The sequence below is a fragment of the Symphodus melops genome (assembly GCF_947650265.1).
Source record: "Symphodus melops genome assembly, chromosome: 20".
Classification (NCBI taxonomy): Eukaryota; Metazoa; Chordata; class Actinopteri; order Labriformes; family Labridae; genus Symphodus; species Symphodus melops.
Genome location: NC_136710.1, coordinates 8,407,204 through 8,434,676, shown reverse-complemented (window position 1 = coordinate 8,434,676; position 27,473 = coordinate 8,407,204). Strand labels below are relative to the sequence as shown.

General features: G+C 39.6%; 1 protein-coding gene across 1 annotated transcript in view; it reads right to left on the bottom strand.

The window, feature by feature from the left end:
* LOC306841547 (phospholipid-transporting ATPase ABCA1) overlaps positions 1-27,473 on the bottom strand; it is a 173,012-nt gene that overhangs the window by 102,681 nt on the left and 42,858 nt on the right. Inside the window, exons 9-16 of the mRNA XM_079371493.1 lie at positions 26,541-26,627; positions 26,232-26,427; positions 18,581-18,720; positions 17,391-17,507; positions 14,850-15,047; positions 12,247-12,452; positions 11,794-11,970; positions 3,742-3,964 (exon numbers count right to left, since the gene is read on the bottom strand). Coding sequence (XP_079227619.1) covers positions 3,742-3,964; positions 11,794-11,970; positions 12,247-12,452; positions 14,850-15,047; positions 17,391-17,507; positions 18,581-18,720; positions 26,232-26,427; positions 26,541-26,627 — 1,344 coding nt within the window. The remainder of the gene's footprint in view (positions 1-3,741; positions 3,965-11,793; positions 11,971-12,246; positions 12,453-14,849; positions 15,048-17,390; positions 17,508-18,580; positions 18,721-26,231; positions 26,428-26,540; positions 26,628-27,473) is intronic.

Sequence of the window (27,473 nt, the reverse complement as noted above, 5' to 3'; positions counted from 1 at the left end):
AGTCATGTATAATGGGAGGGAGCGTGCCAGAGACCGGAGGAACCTGAAGTATGGAGGAGCCAGATCGGACAGGACAACAACCCGGTTTACATTTGGTGCTGACACAAGCTCTGTTTACTGGACACCTTATATGTAGCATGACCTCTGCACCTAAACCTTTTCATTTATTATCAAGTAAATTTCAGGAAAGAGTCAGACAGAAGGAGATGAAAGTCTTTTGGGCATCTCTTTTGTCAATGAAAACCTGTTGCTTCGAGGCTCTACTTTATTTCCCTCATCAAACATGGGGACATCTGTCACTTTTCACAGCTAGCCTCTGGTTGCAGGAAGGAGATTCAACCTCTTGAGCTTTTTTAATTCATAAGCTTCCATCAACTAATCATTTGACCACTTGGGGGCCACAGTAAAAGGCCATCAATACCTCATATACATTCAAAACGTTTACGTTTGCAGCACGTCACCACAAGAATGTGTTGCAGTAGAGGTAGCTTTCTTGGGTAATTAATCTTCGCTCTTCCTTGTTACCCGTCAATCTGATACCCCAATTTAGATATTCTATGCCCTAAATAATATTTCATAAATATGAAAATCTTTTTTAGAGTTGTGTCCTCTTATACATTTAAGTATTGGTACAACATGTTCCTGTTTTCCTCTGCTTTGATTTTCCATGAAAGCCTGAGGGAAATACCTGTCATTTCAGCTGCTCAATGCTACACTATGAACTAGACTGCAGCTGAATTTGGCGGCTGTTTGGTGCTCGACAGGCAGCTTAAAAAAAGGTTCAGAGTTGCTGTGTACACAGAGGTGTGCAACTGAGCCGAAACAGTAAAGGTGCGGGCAGTTAACCCAAATAATGAGCTGAACGACGTTTAAATGCTCTTCAGCTGAGGGCAGGCTGTTTATAAAAAAATATGTTCATCCCATTCATCACATGAAACCAGTCAATCAATCCATTATTGACAGAGAGACATTGATTCTTATTTCAAACCCTCTCTAAATTAACACCTGGCTGAGAGTCGATCAAAGTGTAATCTATAAGCACTCTGACAACTATGGGCTCCATCAACACATCACATTTACATGCTTCTTTTTCAGAGACATTCAGATACAGATTTCCTGTTAAAGTGAATTGTAAGTACTCTATCAAAAGGTAAAGAAGTTAATGTGCAGGCAGACAGGTTAATGTGTATAACTGTTTGATGTTGTTGCTCTGGGAGTTGGACTTCATTAGACTAGATATTTGATGATGGTAGAGTGGACATTGCTCTAAAGATGTGAACTTTAAGCTGTGGAATCAATCATTTGAATTAAAGGTGCTCTTATCTTTCTCAGAAGTGTGGTCTCGTTAAAATAAAACACAGTATTCAAGATTTAAAGTGAACTGAAAGTACGTCTAAACTGGATCAAAGCACAGAGGTTAATGTCATGCTCCAACACGATCCATGTTTAGCTCAATAAATCCTCATTTGATGATCTTTTTGTCCCTCATCCATGAGTGATTGACGACGTGTCAATAGCTGTCTTCCAACTGTGAAGGTGGTCTCTCTCATTTGCATTCTTTTCCTCACCGCGCCGCGTCAGTGTTGTTTCGGACAACATATTAATCACGTTTTAATGACTGAGCGCAAACATGACAAAACATTCGGGGAGGTGGTTTGAGGTTGTCTAAACAAGGACATACTGTTTGAGAGAGGGAACACGCATCACTCACTGCGGTTTAGTGGTCGTCTTTATAAGGAGAAACCAGATTCAGCTGGGTTCTCTTTCCTTTTTTTGGGGGGGGGGGGGGGGAGAGGGAACAGTGTAAATACATCTGTTTGGATGCTAGATCATCCACACAGAGGCTTCAGGTGCACATGACAAAAAACCGCTTGTTGTCACACCTAATCCAGATACAGCCTTTAGATAATTGCCATTTGATTTGCTATTATTATTAATGTGCTAAAAATGGCTGTGAAATTATCATTTAGAATGGGCCTGTGATCTGAATACACATCGCACATGCGGCCGCTCCTCCAAGGCACTCGACTAACTCAATTTATTGTTATTAATGTTTACAAATTGTTGATGGCTTGCAAACACATTAGGCTTGTGGGAAATTACATTTCACCCAGCTGTTCAAATATCAGTTTTTATTTACCAGCCACATTTTCCAATTAAACTACAAAAATCGATTAGGCTGTTTTAAAATAAGCATCCTTTTTTATTTCATTAACAACGCCTACAAAAGAGGGAGCGGTAGAAGGATGTGCTCGATCTAAACGAGAACAATAATAATGCGGCTGCTGCTCCGGCTGCTGCTGCGGCGGCCGGCCACCTCAGGCACAAGCGCCTTTCCTTCTGTGGCGACTGAGCTCACGGTTGCTTTCCTAATCAATTCTTGCACAGATGATCATTACAGCACATAAACATGTTCATTATATCCTACACAATCATTGATTCGACACATGGATTAGAATAGAAACAACTGGAGGGAATGAAACATCCAGTTAATGGAGGGTGTTCCCAGAATTAAGACATTTGCTGAATAAGAAAAATGTTAACAAACTTAGTGCACATTACTTATGTTGGTCACACTTTCTTTAGCCTCTGTCCTGGGAATAACACCAACTCCATTTTGCATTTTGTTCCAAAGTTATTCCGATGATTGATGATGTTAGAACCATTAGAAGATTGTACTTAGGCTGCATTATACATCATGAGCAGTATGATGCTGAGATAGGCTTTGGTAGTCAGAGGTTTTGTTCTTTCATTCTGTTCCAACCTGTGTACATTATGCATGAGCTAAAAAGCTGGTAAAATCTCCCAGTAACAGTAAAAGTAAATGCAGCGCTTTGATGAGTTGTTTCAAGTTCATATTAGTTCTGACTTCTGCTTAAGTCAGCACAAGAAACGAGCCAAATATTAATGTTGTTTGTACTTGTTTCACACAGCGCCAACACTTCATCTATCACACTTTCTCGTACAACTCCGAGCGGTGTTATTAGAAAAGATACAAGTCAAGACTGCAAGTAGTAATTTGGTGCACAAACTGGAGCACCCGTTTGAACGGGAGGCCTTTGGTTTACCACTTACAGATATTCCCCTGCAAATGCAATATTGTAAAACAGTGCAGAGCATTACCGAAAGACACTTTCATTGCAATTGGAGAACTATAAAGTGCAAATCAGTCACTTATCAAATCACGTACCAGAAGCCTTTTTCATGTTTGAGGAGCAGTCATAGTGGTGATGCAATAAGAGGAAATGCAAGACAAGTGGTTCTCCTTTGATTTGAATTCAACTGAAACTTTGAAGCATGCATGGTTGGAAAAAAAAAAAATCATTGAAAATCATTTGAGGACTGATTCTAGGTATGTTTATGTATTGATTGATTGATTTTTTGTTTTATTGATGTGATTAAATACTCCAAAAATACCAAAACACAAAGCATTAACAATGTTTTTAAACTCAATGATGACAAACAAAAAGCAACTGAAGCTTAGGACCAGTGAATATGATCTGTTTGGATGCATTCAGAGGCTCTATCTCTTGATTGACCTAAACATTACTCATTATCATAGTATTATTAAAACGTTTCAGCCATATTGAGGATGTTCAAATTGAACAAAATATTCAACGAATTTAGTGACGTTCCCATTATGGGGAACTAAGAGAAGTTTAAAAATTAAAGATTGATGGCTGTTTCGATTGCATGCTTTGTGTTTCGATACTTTACACTGAGGGACTCTTCTCTACTGACCTTCACCATGACACTTATGAGCGCACAGGGAACTGTGAGCAGGATTATGTTTTCTGTGAACCTGGAGGACCAAAGGGCACCGTTCTGAATGCCGACAGCACGCAGCACTTCCTTGAGCCGGAGCTCCTTCTCCAGTACCAGGTCTTTGATGTTCATGCAAACGGTGTACATGAAGGCCAGCACTAAGAACATGGGGAGGATGCCTCCGATATTCTCGATGAAGCTGGGTGTAGAAGGGAAGCAATCAGAAATCTCAGCAGTTCACTTTGACAAAGCGAGTGTAGTACGTTTGTTTTTTGTAGGTTTAAAATCTGCTGTGTGAATGTGGGTACTCAATGAGAGGCTTGGAGGGACAGGGACCGTATGGGTTATACAGGTTGCAATCATCTTGACTCCTGCGATACATTTACTGTATAGTTGTCCAAAATAAATAATTAAAAAAATTAAATATGTAGACAAATTCCCTGCTGATCAGTGTCTGATCAGATCTTACTGTGTCAGTACTCTCTCCTCACAGTTTATTTTATTTTATGAATGAGGGTAATATGAGCAGAGCTTTTTTTGGCCAAAGAAGAGACTGAATGTGACATTAGAGAAGTTAAAGTAGTCAAAGAAGAGGCACTCAAAAGACAGGCATGTTGAACAACTGTGAAAACTGCTTTAGAGATGAAACGTGAAAAAAGGTCAAACTGAAACCAGATTTTTCTGAAAAAAATAATAATAATACACCAATCCTGTGCTTTATCATTTTGGAGCATTATATATTCCTTGGATATACAGATGTGTCACTACATGATTGTCTTGACATGTTTTGCAGAATTACTGTATCATGATTTTACCATTATCCTAGGCCATGTATCGTAATACGTCTTAAGACATAGCAACACATCATAACATGTCGTAAAACACTGTGACACATGGTCACACATTGTAACACACCGTGACACATTTTATCACATCCTACATAAGTTACCATGTGATCCCCCACCCCTAAACATCACATTTGACTTTCAGGGAGTGTCATGAGTTATTTTTTTCCACTAATTAATGATGTTTGGGACAAAACACATTCTAACTGGGAATGTAAATAATGTTTTGAGCTGCAATCTAAATAAGATCTTAAAGGCAGGTTATTGAGTATTAATATGGACTTTTAAAGGTTTCTTTTTGCGGGATTTAAGTGGAAAAAAAGAAACAGAGTTTGCAGACCAAAGGAAAATAACTCCAATCACAGCCATATACACAGTTTCAATGCCAATGAACATTTATTTATTTTTATACCGAGCTAACCTTCATAAACTCGGTGCATCGGCTCAATCAACCCATTCAGAGCTGCACCTCATGCCAGAGATGATGTATGATTTGATGCTGTTACAGCACAATGAGGTGATATTAAACCAGATTCATAATGCCACCAAAATGCCATGTCAATATCTTCTCTCTCCGCCAATAAAACAAAGTGCTTCCTTTGCTTTATTAGACAGTGAAGGAGGGATATCAAATGGATTTTGACAAAGTATGGATTTCACATTTCACTTAGGCTTGCATTCCATAAATACTGACAATGTAATGCAAGCGAAGCACAGTGAAGCACGGATGTGAAGATGAAGCACCAAATAAAGGTGCGGTAATTTGCAGAATGCCTTTTTGGAGCAATTGAACTAAAACTATTGATCAAACTACTGAACAGAAGCGCAGCACATTTGCATGAAATGTGTAATCTATTTTACTGTAGTCTAGTTATTTTTAATGGCTGTATTAAATCCCTGCAAAGTGAGTGCAAGTTCCCTCATTAAGTTACATTCCATAATTGCGAGGTAGCCCTTTATAGAGAAAGTTTTAGAGGGTGATTAATTACAGTTTCATATTTGTGGGGAAAAAAAATTAGACTTTGAATTTATGGGATAAATGTTACTCTTTGTACCTTTAAAACTGGGTTCCAGCAAAACACCAATTTAAGACTTTAAAAATAGAATTTGGTGGCAGAACAACTGATGATTAAAGTTTTGGTTAAGGTTTTGTTTGGCAAACACAACAAAGAGATTCAGTTCGCTCCACTGAGACCTCAGAGGAAGTTCAGTGACATAGTAGAACTTGAACGGTACAAAGACTCATTTTTAAAGACACTTCCCCCTGTCCTTGTGGGATGGATCCATTTCAGACGAAAGCAGCAGGAAGGGATTGGTGGGCATGGAGTTGGAGTTTCTAAAAGTTGAAACCCCGTCAATATAAAAACGAAATCTCTGATAGGATTACATAAACAGACTATCCTTGTTGAACCCCCGAAGATTCAAGCATACTCATGAAATAGATACACTTCAATGAATGAAGCTAGCTCACACTTTGGTATCTTTTCTTGGGAGGCGAGCAGCCCCAAGTCACAAATGTGTCAGTATGAATCCTAATTCCGTTATTATCTCCTCCTGATTCTTGCCTAACATCTCTGTAACAGTTGACAGACTGTGTGAGTTAACTCCTTCTGCGACTTATAGCACTGGAGGGGAAGAGATCAGTCATGCACACCATGTCTGACACTGACAACCTTGCCACGAGATGCTCCTGAATTATACATACGCTGATCGATCAAAGGTGCTTAAGTAATAGAACTCCGGGCGGGATTGTGTTGCAGAGCTCCAGTTACGTTGGCTGTCTGACCTAAATTTAGGGAAGCTGGAAAACTGATTTCTCAGTAAACCCGGAGATAGTAGAGCACAATCTCCCAGGAGGTTGGTATGCTAGGCTTAAAGGGGGGTAAAAAAAAGCTACTTGACTAATTTTAAGCAGATACACAGTTGAAATCAATGGCTGGCTGTCAATGAGCTATTTGTTAAAAAGGAAAAAAGATTTCATTCAATGTGGATATTTCATCGCTGGTGTGGTGTGAAACTCTGTTTTCATTGAGTGTAGCACCGTTTTGGGAAACAGCAATGAGTTTAGAGATTATTAAACAGTTGTAATAGTCAAATCTAAATCACCCAATAATAAAAGGAAATGCATCATACAAACATTGATAGCAATTATTCCCAATGCAATTGGGGCACTGTCCCGCTGATGTGTTGTAATGTAGCTGTCATTGCTGTCCTGCCTTTTGCACTGCAGATGTCTGTGTGTAAGTGTTGTTGTTGGTGTTCTGCTTGATGTTTGTTTTTTATGAGACCAAAAACAAATTTCCACACTGTGGACAATAAATGAAATAAAATGAAATCACGGACTGTATAATGCATGGATGTGCTCTCAGCGACATCACTCTTTGGTTTCTGGAGAAGCTTGAAAGTGGCCAGGAGGTCGTAGGAAAGGCATTTTCCAGCCCTAAAGTTTGATCAATTTAGCAACAGGAAAAAAACAAAAACCCATTTGATTACTTTTAACATCCTGGCAAAAACTACAGCACATCCTGTGAGGCAAATCACCTGTTCCTCTAATGATGCAAATGTATGCATACCTGTTTTAGCCTCGATATCGTCAAATGCCATCAAAACATAGATTAAGTAACCCACTCAACCCCTTGTACTTTTTTCCCAATAAAGAAAATGATCTGTATTGTCAAAAACCTTTGAAAGCATCAGGCGCTAAACAGGTTGTGCTGTAAAAAAATGGGGATTTTATTACTGGCTACGATGGGAAATCATCAGGTTGACACTTGATTGTGATTCACTGATATCACTGGTCTTGCTGAATTCTTTAAAGAGATGTCAAACCATGTCTTGAACTAAACTTAACTTGTTGCTGCTGCATACTTTCACAGTTACTTTCCACACAGACTGTTGTGAAAGGAGCTACACGTGTATATGTTCATGCCATTGAATTGTCTTGTTTATAGGCACTGCTCATATTCCAGTCCAAGAACTAAATATTATGTGGCATACAAAGTGAAACATTAAAAAAAGGATTGATTAGATTTTACAAACAAGCCAAAGCCAATAATTGAATCCAGCTTGAAATAAAAACTCATCTCTTAGAAGTGCTAAATGAATTGCTTTAGCTTTTCATGCTGCATTTTAAAGTACAGTCAACAAACCTTTTGTTGAAAGCTAAAACTATATTAAATTAAGTGGTGATTACATTAACATGAACGCTTTCAATATAAGCCATTATGGAAATGGATGGAGTCGTGTTTCATATAGAAATGTGTTAAAATTCAAGGTTTTTCTGATCCTTTTTCAGGACTATTTCTAATTACCTTAAACATTACACATTTTTTTTCTTTTGTGCAATTAAATTGAATGTGACTAAAAGGTAATTTAGTTTTAATACCAACAACTTCACAACTTAAACTGTGAAAAGTTGAAACGTGTTAATAATCAGTTTGACATTTTAAAGTCACTTTGTTAACAGTGTTTACGCAATCAAGCCTACACGGACTTGTGTTTGTGGTAATGTTTCAGCATCACAGCCTTAAAATGTCAATCCAGCAATGAGGAGGCAATCGAGACATTATCTGAATATATTCATTCAAAGGAGCCGAAGGAGGAACTTCATAAACACTGCAGCATCGGCCACCGGGCAACTACCAAATGCTTTTAAATGCCAGCTCTTGGAAAAATTGGAATGGATCAAACAAATATTTGATATACTCTCTTCAATGCTCTTCTCTTATGGTGCATTTGGCTTCAACACTAATTAACGTTGGGATAAGGAACACTCAGGCTTTGCATTCTGGCCATTTAGTGTCCACTTAAGTGTATACCACCGATGTATCTGTATCTATCTTTTTTTTGCCTTATCAGCATTCAATATAACTAATATCACAGTGTCTAAGTCTAAGACTTAGTTTTGCTGTCTAAGTACTGAATACTGCTTTTGTAGAGTTTTGATTTGATTGATACAAATTATTTGTGCTCATTTAAAAAACATTCAGGCCTGAGTGCTGAATAGACTTAAGCTTGTATATTACATTTCTAGTCTCCTCAAAGAAAAGCCAAAACACTGCAGGTCACACCGAGCCATTCACAAGCATTCACGCACCGATGGCAGAGGCTGCTATGTAAAGTGAGCATCGGTATTAATCAGAATCCAATTCATGCACATTTAGACGCCACAATCGAAGCAGCGGGAGAAACATGAGGTTAAGTGTCTTGCCCAATAACACATTGACATGTGACTGCAAGAACTGGGAAACCCTCGATCATCCAGTTTAGAGACAACCAACTCTACCACAGATCCATACCAGCCCCAATGAATGACTAACAATGTTCAGTGTAGCAATGAATTCATGAAAAACATCAGTATTGGGATCAGTTATCGGCAGCATGGTTTTTTATGTTTGTTTGTTTTTTTTACATCAGAATCAGTATCGTTTTTAGCAGTGGCTTCATGGAACAGGATTTTTCAGTGTCACTTCAAATGACTAAGAGGCACCGTGATAATGGACTTGGACTTAATAAGCCACTGGAGATGGACAAAAGCATATTTCACATGTCCTTCATTTGAATATTCCTCACATCCATAGCAGCACTCGCTTATGTTTTACTAAAAGCCGCTTTAGATCTAATGGCAAGGCCTGTGCGAGAGCTAGGGACCAATTGATAGAGAGCACAGCCTTTGTATTAAAACAAGAGATGCCTCTGATCCGAAGCATGCCATGGTGCAGACACCGCTGATAAAAGAAGCAGTTCATGTGCTATCAGGCTCCTTGCGAGGGTCAAGCTTTATCCCCCAGCGTCATCGCAGGTCTGTGCACAATGTGAAGCAAAACAGTGGGAGCTAATACCGTTTGGTTCTCTCGGCCAACAGGGTCAGCTTCGGTTGAAGCAGCGCAGATTGTTCAAGGGTGCGTTGCAGCCAAACTAAGAGGAACAGAAAAGGAAGCCAAAAAAAAAAAAAAAAAAGATCTGAAATCTATGGATGGATTTCACTCCAATTTTCACGAGCATCAGTTTGTTGCTACACCTTTTGTCATTTTCAAGTAAAACTACAACTGCATGCTCGCACTGTAGCACTTTGGTAAAAGCTTGTATTAAACAACAATGCAAACGCGTTTTCTGTTTTACTCAAACCAACCGGGTGAAGAGCTTTTTTACAATTCCAAAGAGGACATCTAGAGGATTTAAAGTGTGGGGTATTTAATGGCACCTTTAAGTCACATTAGACCAACATGTTCATCTGAATGCACAATGTTTTTTACTTCTTTGGGAAGCCAACAGTGCAATGTTGAAAATTAAAATTATGACCACAGAGGTCCATCCCCATCAGGCCCCTCTGTGTCCTAGAGCTTCTTCCTTTGTGTGATTTCACTCTCAATTATTTATGGATGAAATAGCAGTTTTCACCTTTTAATAATTTATAGAAATGCCCAAATGGCGAGGCAGGCGAACGAGTAAATGGTGGAGGGACTGAGGATGCTGCTGCACTTTATGGCTTCCATTTATCTTCTGTAATTATTAATCTTTTATTTTTGGATGATGAAACAGAGGCAATGGGGCTGACGATGGCAGATAAGCTCAAACATAACTACAGTAAGTTAAACATGAAATGATCTACCTATAACAGCGCTGTGCATTCCAGGAAGACAGGGGAATCTGATGCTAAGATTCACATGTACTGGACACCAACATAAACAAAGCTTCAGAGATAATGTCAGTCTTCTTTAGCGTGCAGTGTTCTCACCTCTTAATGTACAGTAAAATACAGTGGATGATTCAATGCTTTAGCTCATGAAAAAATGTCAAAAAATCCTCTCAGATGAATCTCTCCACAGGGCACGATGTTCAGCTCTGCAGTACATTCCTCAAAGTAGGACTTCTCAAACTATCACCCTCTGCATGCAAAACCAAGTGCACCCATTAAGCTAGTAAAAGAAAATATAAAAAGTCTGTCTTAAACCTGGTTTAATACGGCAGCAACAAAATAAAGTCCAACGCAGAAGAGCTATGCTTAACCATGAAGCCGGCATGTGCATATAAAAACAGGAGGAAGCTGGCACTTGATAAAGAATCAAGTAGAAACAACAGCAGACGAATGCTTCGCTCATGTCCTCTAATTCCATGTCTTCTTGATAAATATATTGCACAAAACACAGCACCATGTTTCCAACTATGTATTGTACCCAATGCATCTTCAGTATGAAGTTGTCATTTCCATCCGTCTTCGTGTTTAGCTTCTTTAAATACGTTGATCCAAACACCATCTGAAGGCTGCCTTACTGTAAATTCTGCGCCATCTGAAGCACATAACATTTTTAAATTGGATCCCTAATCTTTGGAACTGTGTTTTTCCACAGGGGTGCAAAATACTTTGCGCCTACTGGTATACATACTGGCCGTATTGTGTTGCTCTCTGGTAATTACCCTCTCTCTTGATGGCATCACTGGGCTTTTCCCTTTAATAATGGAGATGATAATGTTGTGTGGATAGGAGTCATTTTTCCCAGACTCGGAGGAAATCTTGGATGTGGAAGATGAAGAGTGTTAGTGCATCATTTCTGTCCCTTGGTAAATGATCTACATTATAGGAGTCAGTGTTATCAGTGGATACATACACAACACACATGGTGCCTGATGTCAATCTTTAGCCCATGATTAAGCTATTTGAGAGCTAAGATCGGGTATGTTGAGGATAAAAAGCTTTGGAAACACAAGGATCGGAAAGGACTCACGGTGGGCTGCTTAAATAATTCAGTGTTCATCAACTATTCAGGAATTTCCTGTGGTTTCACTAAAATCAATAGTTTTTGCCCACTCTTTCCCTCTTGTTGTCTTCATTCACTTTGTTTTCTGTTGCTGACCCCGGACGCTTGGTTAAATCTATTCCAAAGAAATGTCACATTATACTCCTTAGACATTATTAGAGGAGGTCCACATCTTAGTCCTATAATCAGGTGATTTGTGTTCAGCAGAAGACACTTCCAGAAAGGCTAAGCTAGACAAATAGGAGGGAGCATACTGAAGCTTCCAAAGAGAAATCTAAAGAGTCGGAGTGACTGATAAGACCATAACTTCAGTATGTGGCGTCAGTTTGTGGCAACTCCCCAGAGTGAGTATACTTTCATTGCTGTAATACCTCCTTTCTCTTCCACTAATCACAAGGCTGACAGATAAAGGAATTTGTACTTACCCGTCATCCACGAAGCAAGGATAAGGCATTTGCTGTGCAAAAACACCGAGGGGTTGGGTCTTTGTCGTCTGTGCTCGTATAATGCCGTGGTCCATCATGTCCTGCAGGTAAGCGAAGCCTCCCCATATATAGCGCAGGTCGTTAAAGGAGTTGTCTCGGGCCCCGGGAGCCCAAGACCTTATTAAAAGCAGACACACAATGATTTGTCTTAGCAAAGGGCAAGTAAGCTATAACCAGAACGTTGAGAAATACTGTCACAACATCATGACTGTTCTCCGAGGTTTATATGTTTGACAGTAAACTGTAAAAGACAAAGAAAGAGATCTGATCTGTTTAACAGCCAGAACAGTGTATAACAATAAGACACATTAGGTTTAGTGTTCATTTAAACAACAACAACAAAAAGTACAGAGATAAGAATTTGTTGGCACAAGAATTAGCTGTGTCACCTACCTTTCTTTCAATATGACGGTCTGCTCCACCTCATCAACGTCCATTCGGATTTTGTATTTGACGTATGGAGGGAGTTGGCTGGAATCCGGTTGGAGGTTTTCAAAGACAACGCCAGCCCAGAACGTATCATTCTGCAGGAGCTCCAGGGCTTTGGTCACCAGAAGACTTTCATCTGAGGCTGCCTCAAACTTATTCAGGTCTAAACACTGTGGACAAATACACAAGGATATAACCAAAATATGTTACTGTTTCATGTAGATCTATAGTAACCACATGATGGGAGTAAAACATGGAGGGCATGAACTCGCTGGGAAATGGCAGATGAATATTTAGAGAAAAAGTGCCACCCAGCTATAAACCAAACCATGTAGCGTCTAGTTCCAAATGATGTGGAGCTGTCAGGGGTTCGGGAAATATTTTGGGCTTCAGACAAGTAAATGAGATTCAGTCTAGCTAGCACTCCCTGTTCTGTAGCTTTGTCCTCCTGTTTCATGAGACGATAATGAGCTAGCCTTCCTGGGAGGCAGTCACACCTGACAGCTGTCCGCACATCTCGGCGCCGCAGTCCTTTTCTCATTTCTCCCCCAGGACTGTCTGGTCTTTATTCTATATCGGGCTATGACGGGAAACATACTCTCACAGTAACGACTTAAATTCAGTACAGTCTGGATATCGCAGCAGGGGACTGGTAAGTTCATTCAAAAGTTTAGACAACTGAGGAAAATATGCGGATGAAAAAAAAACCCGACATTCACATAAAAATTATTGATCATTGTTTGTCGTAAACTTTTGGAACTGTACTGCCGCCTTTTTGACCAGGACATGATGATAAAGATATTTCTAATCTCAACAAACCTTTTCTAGTAAATAAAGATTCACTAAACAAATGCTACTAATATTATAAAAAATAGTATATTCAAATTATAATTTTCTTTTAAATCAACAAATAAGATCAAGATTGGCTTAGTTTATTGTTTTAGAGCATGTTCTGCCTTTTAGGTAACATATCTGCTTATAGCTTTGATCATAGTGAAACTGCTCACTCTTCAGGCCTAGACAGATAGAAACTAACTTTTATACTTTGACTCACTATATAAGAGGGCTCTATCATAAAGTCTCGAACTGTCCCTTCCCTGAGCATAGCAATTTCCATTACGGCTGAAAATAGATTACATTGTCTGAATTTCATTGGCCATGCAGGGCCAACCCCAGGGGTCCACCTGCCATCTTACCTGCCTGTGGATTGATGGCATGTGTATGTGTGTGTTTGTGTGTATGAAAGCATTGCAGGGACTGTGGGGGGGTCTTTGTACATGTGTTTGATCACACAGCACAGAGAAAGAGGGTTTTCGCTGCAAACTGTGCCACAGATCAATATATCAATGTCAACAGTGTGTGTTCCTGCACCACTCTGTTTGATGCCTGCACACATATTGTCAAGTCCATAACAATGTTTTTGTTTTTTAAATGATTATCGTGGAAGCATTGTAGAGCAATGTGTGTTTGACAGTTTGCGAAGTCAAGGCTATTAAAGTTTAATGAATAAAGAGCAGAGCAGAGCTCTCTGCTTATTCTCTAAAAACAAGATAAAAGCTGATGAAGTGAGCAAGATAAAAAGATACACAGATGTCATGGGCACTATAACACAGACAGTAACTGTGTGTCTTACATGCTGCAGCACTGTGTTGCCCTGCCAGAGTTGTGTCACAGCCACAATCAGAAAGATATAGGAACAAATTAAGGAGCAGCAATTATGTCGTTGGTACCAACGTTTTCCTATATGGCTTTCTTAAATCTTTAGATTCAAGTATGTGTGGTAACTGAACACTTAAATTGTTTCATAGTCGCTATGAAAATCAATCCTTTTATTTTAAATTTATAAAATGCTAATAGAGTTTTTCAGATGGATTGACTCGTCTGGATCTTTTCGTGCAGCTCCTGTTAGGATATTTGGCTCATGTCACCTTTGGCCCCCCCTGGAACATTTTTAAATTAAAGGCCGTTTCTTAGCTTGTTAATAATAATCTTATTTCACACCCACACCCATCAGTGGTTACTGGCGTTACCAGTTACATTTAAGAAGTAATCAATCTTTTTCTGATGGTCTTGTTTGCTTTTTAAGGTCGTAGACATCTTTGTTTAATTTCAGTGTGCTTCATGACCAGTGGAAACGTTTTAGCAGGAGCTTTAAAAAAAAAAAAAACGCCCACAACTAGAAAAATATATCTACTACATTAGAATCTCTGAACTTATTTTTAAAGACAGGCAGTTTTCTTTGAGTACTTTAAAGTTCATGCAGTTCTTGTTCTAACAGCATCTGTAACCAGAGAAACCACATGGGTAATATCAGGTGAACCAGACAAATAACAAAGAAGCGAGAGGCTAAAGGAGAACAATGGCGGCAGGGCAGAGAAATGTATTAGCAATTTCCTCACCAGTGAGAGTTTTGTTTTAGAAAATCTCAAATGTCAAAGAACAGCCAGTCGTTTTATTTTTTTTTTAATCCAATTTCTCACTATGTTGAAGAGGTCACCAAACCCTATGGTGCATTCGTGGGCTAGACGCCAGGTTCACAAAGTGCAGAAAACAAAACAGTTACTTACGCCGAGGAACTTGGAGAGAAGCTTCAGGATTTGGGTTGTGGTGTTGTACATGTCCCGCCAGTCTCGGGGCGGCATGTCGGATGGACGATCCTCTGGTGGCCCGTTGTACAGGAAGTTTTCCAGGAGCTCAGCAGTCCACGCTGTGCCCTCGAGACGCTGGTTAAGGGCAACGGCAAACACTGGATTGGCCAGCAAAGTCTGGAGACAACAGAAAAAGCACACAGGTTGTAATATCTAATCAGAATGGGTGGTCAGCTTCACATCACTTTAATTAATACTATTTTGGCATTTATTTTTAAATCAAATTACAGATGGCCTATATGAAAATCGTTATCTCTTAGATTTGTACTTTTAAAGTTAGGTCCTATACTACACTGTATGCACATATCTTTACATATTTCAAATACTCATTTTACTGGATGGGCATTTTAGTTTCTTACTTTATCCATATATAATGACTGTCCGGTCGTATACATCTTCCCTATATGCATATTTCTTTCTTTACAAAGCCCACATTTTCCCTTGAAGGAAAAATAAAGTATAAGCAATTCTGATTCCTCCATCACAGGACAGAATAATGTCTTTGGCCGTGAGGTCCAATGAGAGACTGCTGTTGAGCCAGCGTAAGGACATCTCAGACCCCCATGCTGGACCCCTGCAGTATTCCTTCTGGACAAACAGGTTGGTGACTGATGAAGTCAACAGACCCACTTCTGCAATCATTCAATCACCTCCATCACTGTTTTGGTTTGGATTCGCAACGGACAATCATCAAACTGCCCTCCATCCAAGACTTACACCAGTCCATGGTCAGGAAACATCATTTCAAACTAGGCTGATTATGGTACCAGAATTTAAACCTCATATTAGACTGATCAATCCGTTGTTCTTGGTGGAGATGAGTGTGAAAGTAAAACACAAAATCCCGCCTCCACAAAAACATGGATGTAAAAATACAAAGAAAATATGCACGCAAAAACCAATTTCCTTTGTTTATATGACAAACGTTTGAAACAGACTCAGGCCAGGTCATGAATCAAACTGTAATGTCTCTAATCTTGCACTGAATTAAAACAATATACTGATGTGGGAGCAAATATAACCACACTGAATCCCTTTATTTCATCGTGAATAAGAATTACATGAATATGTATGTATTATTGTTGAGTGGAATAAATAGTTCTGAGCTGTACACAGTAGCTCTGCATAATGAGGTTATTTCACTCCCACCTGTTAGATTAAATGTGTTGCCCTTTATTTAACTGTTCCCCTCACTCCCACCCAGGATTTCTATCATTTTAAACTGCTGTGAAATTCACCCTGAATGATTAACATAACACTGAGTGTTCCTGTAATGACAGTCTAACTCCATAAACTCAAATTGAACTGATTAAAAACCTGTCGAGTACACAAAGGAACGCTGAAAAGGAAACTGAACCCACTAAGAGAAGTTAATTAACTAATCAAGTCATAGCCAGGAAAAGAGAAAAATGAAAAATGATCCCCTTAATGTTCAAAACGAATCGTTCCAGTAATTGAATGCACCATGTTTGGGGGAAGTGGAGGCCAGTGTACTCAGAGTGATTTCAGTGTCAAATCAAGAAATCTCTCACTATTGGTCTGAATAACAAAGATCCAGTTGTAGTGTGCTAGAAATTTCTCTCTCAGAAAGAAAGCGTGCCCCTGGAAAACTGTTTGGAAATCTGACGTGACTGAATAATGCAGATGAGGACTAATGAAAAAACAAACAGCTCCAGAATCCTCGGTCATGCAGTATTAACTTGCTGTTACTGTTACCACGGCAACCGGGGCTGTTGCAGATTTGACCAGGACTGAAATATTTAGATTTTACATCTAAAAAATGTCAAAGCTGTATTTTTAAAAAAGACATTTCATTACAGCGTGTACCTGCTTTCAGCGCCACATGTTAAATCTACATTCTTAACTGTAGTTGCGGTGGTGATGGTAATTGGTCCATAAGCGTAAAATGTGTCTGCGACCTTGAAGGACCTCTGAAGATGACAAACCTCCGCAGCCACCAGCTTCGTAGTGTGGGGCGGAGAGGGAAAGCGGCGGGCTGGGAGAAAATGAAGACAAAGGAGGATTGCCGGCCCATTTGTGTAAAGGTTAGGGCTAGGGTAATGAATACCCTGGCTATATGGAGCTCCCGATGTCTGCTTCCCTCCAGCTGCCTATAAGCTCATTTGGAGTGACACTGGAGTAATGTCAGTGTCAAGGAAATACTGCGAGAAGCAAAGAGGAAGGGAAGGAGAGAGTGAGGGAAGAGTCTGTGTCCTCTACCTTCTATAGATAATCCTTTCTGCCAAGATGAAAATTATCCTGCACTTATCCATAATTACTTACCTCCCTCGATTTCCATTCCTAACAGACGGTGCAACAAACTGATATACACGTAACGTACATTCTTACTTGCACTAAATATATGGCTCATCATTTTCTTTTATTACTGATTTTCTCTTCAGAACTGGATTGGACTTTTTTTGTTTTCATGCATTCAAGAGTTATTTGCCTCAGCCTTACCCGCACTGCATTGACTTGAGTGCTGTCTTGAAGGTAGTCCCAAACACGTGGCCCGAGCTCATCCCACAGATCTGCCAGTTCTTTTAGCATGGCCAAAGCATTGAATGTGCTGTTCGCCTGGGAAAAAAAAAAAGATAAACATTTAAAGGTGTGGGCATTTTTCTTTTTTAGATGTTAAGAGATATGTTGCAATTTAGTTAGGTTCCATTGTTATGCACTACAAAAGCAAAAGGAGACCATAAGAATAAATAATTTCTACATTTTTATTTGGATGCCTGAAAACATTACAGCAGGGTCAGTGTGACTGATGACCATCACACTGCAGAAACGGCTTCATTCTACATTTGCAGATGATCTCAATGGGTGACATGTGACTGCTAAAAGCACTACCTCTGCATGTACAGGACAAATGCAGTGAAAATGATAAGAGATACTACTCTGCCCACCGGGGACGCCAAAAACAAACCAAACTGAAAGTTCCTCACAGAAGCTTTAAACAGTTATTTTACCTTCCACTGACAGGGAGAATATTCACTGAGCAGCTTCTGTTCGCCTTGAGAAAATCAAGACATGAAAGCACTTCACATCCACACATTGCAGCTAATCCCCGGAGGAACTCATCACATTGCAACACCGCCAACCCCCCCGTGGTGACTAATGTAAATGGGGTTGTTTACCCCCGAACACTGACTTGTAAACAATCCGACTATGTCTGGAGTAAAAGGGGTACTCCTCCGCCTGCACCGGGCCTCTTGCTGTGAACTCATTATGCATTCGCAATGCAAAAACCTCACTGCCTGCATGTTGTTTGCTTTGTTCACGGAGTTATCAAAATGATGCTAATATCTTGGAGAAATGTCTTGTCATGAAAATACATCAGATTCACTGCAGCATCCTGACAAATGATTGTATTGTTTTCATTTTCTTCCCCAGGTGGTAATTTTGTGTGACATCGTTTGTTTTTCTTTCCTCCACTGAAGGCTCCTTCTCATTTCACACAGTTACTGATTAACTTTATTGCTGAATAACTGAATTACTTTTCGATACATGATCCTGAGCATACAGGATATTCAAACTTTACTCCATCAAGAGGAGATATCCGTTAAGACTAAACCAAATCGACTACTTTTCAGGAACATGAGAAGTCCTTTGTGCGCACGTAAATATGTTGCATTTCAACATGGACTTGCCTGCTTCACGATGAGGCGAGCAGCAGGCGTATCAGGAGCATAGAGCACCTTCCCCTGCAATAACGGCCTGAAGGTGCTCCAAATCACGCGCAGGCCAGGTGTGCCCTCCAGGGTGTCGACCAGAGTCTGACAAAAATCATCTGTAAGAGAGAAGAACAGAGGGGAAAAGACTGGGAAAGTCAATGCACAAGCAAGAGAACAGCACTGGAATTCTGCATCTTGTGGGTCTTTACTGAACGTCTGCTCACTGGATAGTAGAGTGGAGTAAAGCTTGGTAATACCAGTAAGAATTCATTGAATTTGCAACAGGGAAGAAGAAAACATGATAAATATTGCACATGAGCTTGAAGTATATATGCGGCTTCCATAGAAACCTGTCAGACCGGTATGAGAAAATATTTAGATAGTGGGAGTTAAAGCACAAAGCATACATCTTTAACTCTGAAATTAAATTCATAACTTAACTAGAAACATACAAAATATTGAGAAAACCCAGCCTAATATGGCTGTAAACTGAGGAAAGTTACATGTAGCTTCAATCACAAGCAACAATGATCCTAAAAGCTGACGGATAAAACATTATATGAGGCAGGAACAAATAAACAAAAGTGCTGATTAGAACATAGCTCAACAAATTTACAGCCCCAAAAAATATTAATCACTACATTTGAGGATTAAGAGTTAAAACTTTTAGACGATACCAACCACTCATTATTGGGCTGGTGCATCTCTGTAGTTCTGCAATACTCCGCCAACAAACAGAAGATGGCACCACCATTTGCCTTCAAGAGTGTCTTTTCATCATCCTTTCCCATAAATGGTTCGACAACTCCACCTTGTGGCCGAAGGTTTCATACGGCGACATTTACAATAACCTTATTAAATCTCCAGGTAGTACATATTTGACCCTAACCATTTCTGTCGCTAAGAGTCTTTATTTTGTAAGTTGGTGTCAATAATAAAAACCATTGACAATTGAAGCTAGCACCCTGCAACTGTAGGCTACGTTTGTTTTCACCCGAAAGGGGGCGTGGTCACTCTGGCAAGCCAGAAGTGATGTTGGGTTGCTCTTAGGAATTGTTAGGTTGGACTGCTAGTTAGCTCACAGTAGGCACACAGAGGTTCATGATAGAGAGCAGTTAATAAGACAACTGATCAGTCCAGTGCGTCTCCTGCACATACCTAATCTACTTGAAAGAAATAATATTCTTAAGAATATCCTTCCTGAGTTCATTAATTAAAAAAAACTCTAAACTGTTACTGTGATGTTAGTATGCATTACCAACCAGAGAGTTTCAGAGTCAATGTATTTGTAAAAAGTTTGAAAGTAAAAATTCACAAGCAGAAGAAAACACAAGCCGAGAGTTCAGACCCGAGTGCATAAGGACAAGTTTGTGTGGAGCAGAGGCAAAAAAGTGAAGATGCACAGCGGCGGTAAGATCATTACTAATTTAACTTATCTGCCAACGTAGATATTGTCAGGTTGGGAGAGTGATGAATAGGTTACATAAGGACCAGTGCTGCATGCAACCTTATGCTTTGATTGTTGTGGCTTTGTTATGACTGAAAATATGCGATTCCTGCTGAGTGGCAGTTAATCAGACAATCGATCAGTCCAGTGTGTCTGCTGCAAATCAATATGACCGTCTGCCTTTTTGATTTGTAGCTAACTGTCCCTTTGTTGGACACCTGTCATTGTATTAGTGCAATCTCCTGTCCTTTTCTTCACGTCTCTTCTGCCAAGACTGCAAGAAAACTTCCCACCGTCTAGCACTCCCTCTCATCTCACCAGGGCGACCCTTTCTCCCATCAGGGAGATTTTAGCGGCCATTTTCAGTGCAATTAAATGTTAGCCTTTCTGCCTGCTGGCCAGCTTTCCCAGGTGCTCCTGGGAGGTGTGTGTGCGGGCAGCTAATGGCTACCCCTTAGTATGAGTCTGACCAGCTGTTCCCTCCACAGACTGCACAGATGCCACTTTCCAGCAAATATAACGCGATGTGTGCGCACCATGGTTCAGTAGTTTTCTGCTATTAGGGGTCTCTGAGAAAAGAGACTTCATATTGTAGGATCTCTAATATTTGACAAGAAACAGAAACTCTGCCATCTATGACAAATACAGTAACATGAAGGTCTGGAACAACGAGGAGGTCTCAAATAGAAATCTAATCATCATTCTAATAAAGGAATGTGAAAAGGAAAAGTTACTCTATGGTCAAACTTTTTGACCACAGGTGACATTTTCACAGGATGTAAGAACATCTCAGCCTTTTCTTTAACACAAGCCTGTTTCAAACAGGAGTCTTAAGCCTCTCCGTCCGTGTCAAAGGTAAACAGACAGAGTGGTGAGGAGGAGTTATTCCTCCATTAGGCCTGTAGCAATAGCAGCAACAAACATGTACAGGATGGTACAGCTTGGTTTATGTGTATGTAAAACATGCACTTTTTTTTATTTCTAACTTATTTCACTTTTCATAAGAGACGCCTTTTTTCCTTTCTCCCTAACACTGTTTGAAAACGATATGATGGCGCTGTGGTAGCAGACTTTGTGTATAAAGCAGCCTCTTTTTATTTCCTTCATACTTAAAACCTGCAGGCATGCTTTCTCGAATTATATAGTAATCTTGATTAAACAGCCACTCAAAACCTTGTTTAAGTGAACCTGAGTATGATATACATTTACAAACTCTGCGGCCTACACTACTGTGCATTGTGTTTTGTTTGTTGTGTTCAACACATTAAATCCCTTTACGTCTCTGCACATACCTTATTACATACATTTCTTCTCATCGTTGAGGAGATTATGAAAATAGACAAACAACAAAATGAACCCTTGCATTCTGGTGCCAATTACAAACACAAAGAATCGAGAAGTCTAGTCAGCTATACCGTATGAACAGAAATGGCAGGGTCAAATGCATCCCACTTACACACCAGGTATCTGTGTACCAAGGGAAAGATAGATCTGGTTTTGATTTTCTGTGTGCTAAAGGGAGCACCATGATAGAGGGTTACACATTCTCGAGAGGCGTGAGCTGCGCGGGTCTCTCTGACAACAGATCTTTACTTTATTACAAAGCAGAGATATGAAAGAACAAGGGAACCTGTTCTCTACATCAGGTTTAGCCACAGTCAAATAATTGCTTGGAGCCTCAAGTCGGCCCCTCAACTTACCTGGCAAATTTAATCAATTTGAGTTGCACCCTCGAGATGGGGCTCAATTCAGCAATACAGTGGGACAGTGCAGTCAACACGCACGCACGCACACGCACACACACACACACACACAGTGTCTCGCACATGCAACTCCATGTGAAGACTTGCACACTAAGAAGGATATTACTCTCGATTCTAATTATTCATGTTCCATACCAATGCAATGCAAACTCAGACAGACACACACAAACACTGCATGTTCATAAACCAAATTGTAAATGCTATGAACACAGCATTTATATCAAGGCTTTTAGAAAGAATTAAAAAAAGCAGCATTTATATCAAGCAAGCAGGATAAATTAAGTGCCATCTCACAGAAATCCAACAGAGAGTCAAGTAAGCGTGAATAAACATCACTCCAGTTAGTATCTAATCAGAAAGAGAAAAAGGGCTGCTTTGACATTCAACAGTTGGAGGAGAGTAAAGATCAACACTTATTCTGCCAAATACTGATGTAGCATATAGCAAGACAACCCAATTACAAAGGGGAGAATAACATCAGTGTTGAGAAAATAAGGAAACATCGAGAGAAAAGCAAAGAAGATATTCCGACTAGAAAAGGGAAGGTTGTTTTTAAACCTAAAAATGTGTTTATTGGAAGGGTTAGGGTTGATGTTTGCTTCCAGTACTGACTTTTTTTTGGTTGGGCTTTAGGTCAAGTTTAATCAGCAGCTTTTCAGCTTTGGCTTATGGCACTTCAACTGTTCTGTCTGCAGGGAAAAGAGAGCCAACTTTCTTAAATCCTCCATATGGTACAAAATAGCGACAGTGAGGGAAACTCTCTACAATGAGCTGTGACTATAAAGGCTTCCACGATCGCATATAACATATATCTAAGCAGATTTATTCAACAAAGTACAACTGACATGCTGAGTGATGTCATCATTTCCCGCTTCTGCCAATCTGCTGGGCAAATTTCAAAAGCGGTAACAAGTTAATTTACCATCATGGAAGAACAGTTAACTCTCAAGCTATTCCGTGTGGTGACTCCGAAGTTTTCCTTTTGCGGTCAATGATTAATTAAGAAGGGAACATTTCGGTGTCGTTAAGAAGACATAAGTGTTGGCCTTTATTAGTGTAATTCCACTATTCCTTTGAGTGTTCTTTCGCATTTACAAAAGAAGTAGTAATTGGCCATTATGCAGACGCTCTGCATCTTCCACATTCACTTAAGTGTACATAGAGCGACACAATAAAATGCCAAGGCAGATCCAAAAAAGCCATTAGCATGCTAACGGAGATGTTGGTGCTTTTTTTCGTTTTGTTTTTATGGATGATACAATGTTTTTGCTCATTTGCTCTGGCACTTGCATGCAATTCCACTTTACAGTGCAAATTTATTTCCAGGGAATAGAGGGCTTCTTATTAAAATCTAATTGTGTGAGGGTGTCTCTGAAGAAAGGCATTTAATGAAACAGGAATGTGAGGTCTCTTACGAGCACGAGGCTGCAGGAAGTTAAGCTGAAGGGATAATTCAAGGGGATTTCTCGGCACGAATAAGTCATTGGTCTTTAAATGTTCATATGCATTAAATCTAAGTGAATTCTTCCGCGAATTAATGCTGCTAGTATGATTTCAGCACATTTCAGGAATGTTTTACAATATAAAACCAAATAAGAAAATACATGTTAGCTAATAATCCTGTATATGAGATGAGCATATTCATATTGCTAGAAGTGTGAAAGTTTCATTTATATCAAACTTTCTTTTGTAAAAAAAAAAAAGAAAAATGGGGCAGCATTTAAATGAACACATTTTTATAAAAAAATAAGTGTGTATATATTGGCCACAAACGTTCTCCAGAATTTTAAAATCAGTCATAACAAACAGAAATTTTATTCCCATGCAGGGTAATCTTTGAATATAAAACTACAAAGACTGCAACAGTTACATAATGATAAAACGTTGAACTTTTGAGGGTCAATCCCATTTATCAAAACAATTCACAAGACCAAGACTCAACGTTCAGGTCTCCTCAAGTCCTTTAGATGAAAATATAAAAAAAACCTGACATTCAAGTGAAGAGATTTTCAGACTGCTGCCATTCTGTTAGGATAAGGTCATCTTCTCTCATCGATTGACTTCAAAACACTCCAAAAAGGTGCCAGCAAGTCCAAGGTAGCACGAAATGACTCAGAGTCAGCTGTCTACAATGATACTGTGAAAGCAGGAGTCAAGTGTAACTCAAATTTCACCTACACGACAGCAAGGAACGCTTAAAAGAACAACAGCATTCTGAACCATGTTCGGTAGCAAAATGTTTCCTTTAAGAATACCAGACTTCACTGTTGTGAAAGCATCATACTGTATTTTGCACTACTGCTTTTGGCCCTACCAGGACTCCGTTTACAGCAGAGGAACTTTAGGTGGACCTAAGTACTTTCCTACTGCTGGAACCAGAGTCTAAAAAAGTTAGTTCTCCACGCAGCAAAGGTTCCTGCTCTGAGGTAGAAGAATAGGTATGCATAACACTCAGTGTCCTCATTGACGCAGCATGAATATCACGAATAAACATTTCAGAAAAGTATGAGTGTTTAACAATCAGAAAAACATAGACAGTTAGGTACAGCTACTGTGCACTCTTGTCATTTGTTTTTATTTGCACTTAAAGGCAGCCTTTAATTTCGTATCACATCTGATTGAACCTAAAATACTTTATTATTCTCCTGCACAAACTTTCCAAAAGTACTTGGATTGGGCCTTGCATTGCTGAACACTGCTGGTTGGTGGTGTACACATTCGGCTTTTTAAAATATCAACAAGCTCATTTTCCGTTTCATAGGTCTTCTGAGCGTGTTGAACACACAGACATTGGTGGGCTGGGTGAACATTTAAGTACCTCCCACTGAAAAACCCAGGAACTTTTGGTGGAAAGGCAGCAAAAAAATTGCTCAAGAAGAAGTTGTCTTAAGCGTGGGTGTACTGTTCCTGACTGTTCCCGTAAACTTACAGGGCCATGAGTAATCTTTCTTCTGTTCTTAGAACTGACTGATTTAAATTACAACCATTTTTTTATGTACAAAGTGCGTTTTTCACTTTGATATAAAGTCGTCGCCCATGAGACAGAATCACACTTTGATGCCGTAATGCAAGCAAAGCAGAGTGCACTGGGTAGGATCAAAGGGTGAGTCATAGCAGTGATCCTTTATTTCTTCTATCCACAAATCTTTTAAAATCTATATTTCCTCCTTTTTCAGTTTAATCCTTGAAGCAATGAGATGGCTTTTTCCATCAACAAGCATACTGACTGTGGGTGGTTCTGTTCATGTTTCCAAAACAGAGTGAATTCATACAATGCATTCGTTTAATTCAGCCACCTGGAATACATACTGTACAGCACTGTTCCAGGTTACTGTGGATGTTTCCTGCATATCATTAGAAGCATAGGAGACATAGACATCCTGGGATTTACTTGACATAATGATTAGGACAGCTTTAGAAATGTTTAAATGCAAGACTGAAAACCATCAATGCTGCCTTTTCTCAGAAATCAGAGCCGGGTTCTTTGAAATCAATACCGCATTGGGGAATCTGGCAACAAATGCTGACAATATGGCTGCCCGGGTGGCATTCTCGAACTGATTAGCACAAAATACCAGTTTAGAAGGCAAGAAAAAGTGTTTCAGTGACACCATCTGTCCTATGTGAGAAGTTTGGGCTGCCATATGTTCATATTTAGGATGTAATACATTCTCGCGTTGTGACTCTGCAAAATCCAGACAAAAGCATCAGTTTTCCACTTGGGAGAAGTTGTTCAGGACTTTTATTCTCCATTAAGAAACAATATTATGTCAGGGTGGGGAGTGCACAGCTTTCGAATGGAATGAGAAGAGCTGATTTGATTGGCTGATTTGATTCGATTGATGCCAGCCCCCAAACACAGCCGCCGATAATGAATTCCTAATCAAACCCAGTTTCCAGCTCAGGCAGAGGGGCCAACTGTGCCACAGGTGCAGGTTTCCTGCTCGTGCACACGTAGGCACATCCTGTGCACCCTGCACTGTGTACTATGCACTCTTCATGTGTGAAATTGGGGATAGTTGTTCTATTTTTGTCGTCTCAGTGCTTGTTGAGTAAAACTGGGTTTTGCAGTAAATTTGTCTTTGCAGGAGCATTTTACTCATCATTTACTCCAATTGTAACACATCTAACCTAGATAAATGCACCCTGAGACTTGCAGGACTTTTTCTTTATGCCACAGTAGCAATGGTTCATTAGGTGTCAAACTGGTCTCTTTAACGATTTGTCAAAACACAGTTCTGATTTGATAAGTATGACTGAAGTCTTCTGCCTTCTGATCAAACAGCAACATTACCAAGTAACTCACTTGTTTCCAAACATATCATTCATTTTGTCCATTGCCTAGTCATAACCACAAACCGAACTCTGAAGTGAAATGTAGAAAAAAAGAACGAATGACAAAAACTGCTGTACTGACCTGAACTGTTCCCAATTGTGGACAGTAAATTGTTGTACCTCATCTGGCCAGATGAGCGTGAACTGGTGGAAATGTTGGTGGAATTGACATCGGACTGCATCTCACACAGAAGCATATTCATGCTGCCCATCATGTCCTTTTGGAAATCCAATGAACTTGCAGCCTTAAAGATCATAGAGTTCTGCAACCTGGCCACCTAAAGGACGAAAAGTCAAGTATTGGGAGAAAATTTAAAAAAAAAAAACACCCAGGCCAGAACATTAGTCATGGATTCCTTTTCCACTATAAATGACAAATAGATTAATGTACCTCCTCAAACACTGGCTGTGCGTCTTGTGTAGTTTTCCTCAACAGTGTTGCTGTGTCTATTGCATTAAGATCCAATGCGGCCGGAAGCTACAGAAGATAATAAAAAAGGAGTTTACAGCTTTAATACAAATGACACTGGCGTAACAAGAAACCAAACAAGTACAATGTCCTAATTTTACTTCAGGAATATTTGATAATGAGATGTTTTTTAATGATCCCTTGCTTAAGTATCACATAGGAATGGTATTGAGTGAGGAGCCAGAATCAACAGTCTCAATTGTACGTTTTAACTGGATATATTGTGTAACATCCATTATTAGAGAAATAAAAAGACCTATTCTTCATACGCCTGTCTGTTAGAGATGCTAAATGAAAGCTCCTTTGGGCATCTTGACCTGCAATGTGAACTCTTCCATCCGCATCCTTTACAGTGGTTAATAAAAGTAGCTTTACAAGTGACGAGTGTTACAGTGACATTCTAAAAGGTATGTACAGTGTGTGTCCAATTATGAGAACTGAAGGACATGCCCTTTCAACCGCTGTCATGTTCATTCATCAGGTGTCAAGTAGAGGCAAAGATGAAGAATGTATGGGCGTTATTGATGCAGAAAGACAATTATTCGGGAGAAATGAAGGCTAAAAGGGGAGACGAGGAATAAAAAAAAGGGGGGGGGGGGACAGGATATAAAGCACAACAACAGTTTCCCTTAGATCTGTTAGCTTAGCTCAAAGTACACTGTCTCAAAGTGTCATTTGTGTCTCATCTTCTCCATCAAGGTAAGCTGATTGAAAAAGTAATCGTTCATAATTACAGTAGTGGACTGTGGCTCTAATTTTACATATTAAAAATAAGTGAACTGCAATTACGACGATTCTCCATAAGACTGGGTCAACGACGTTACTTTGGTATGACATGTTGAGTTCCACATACGT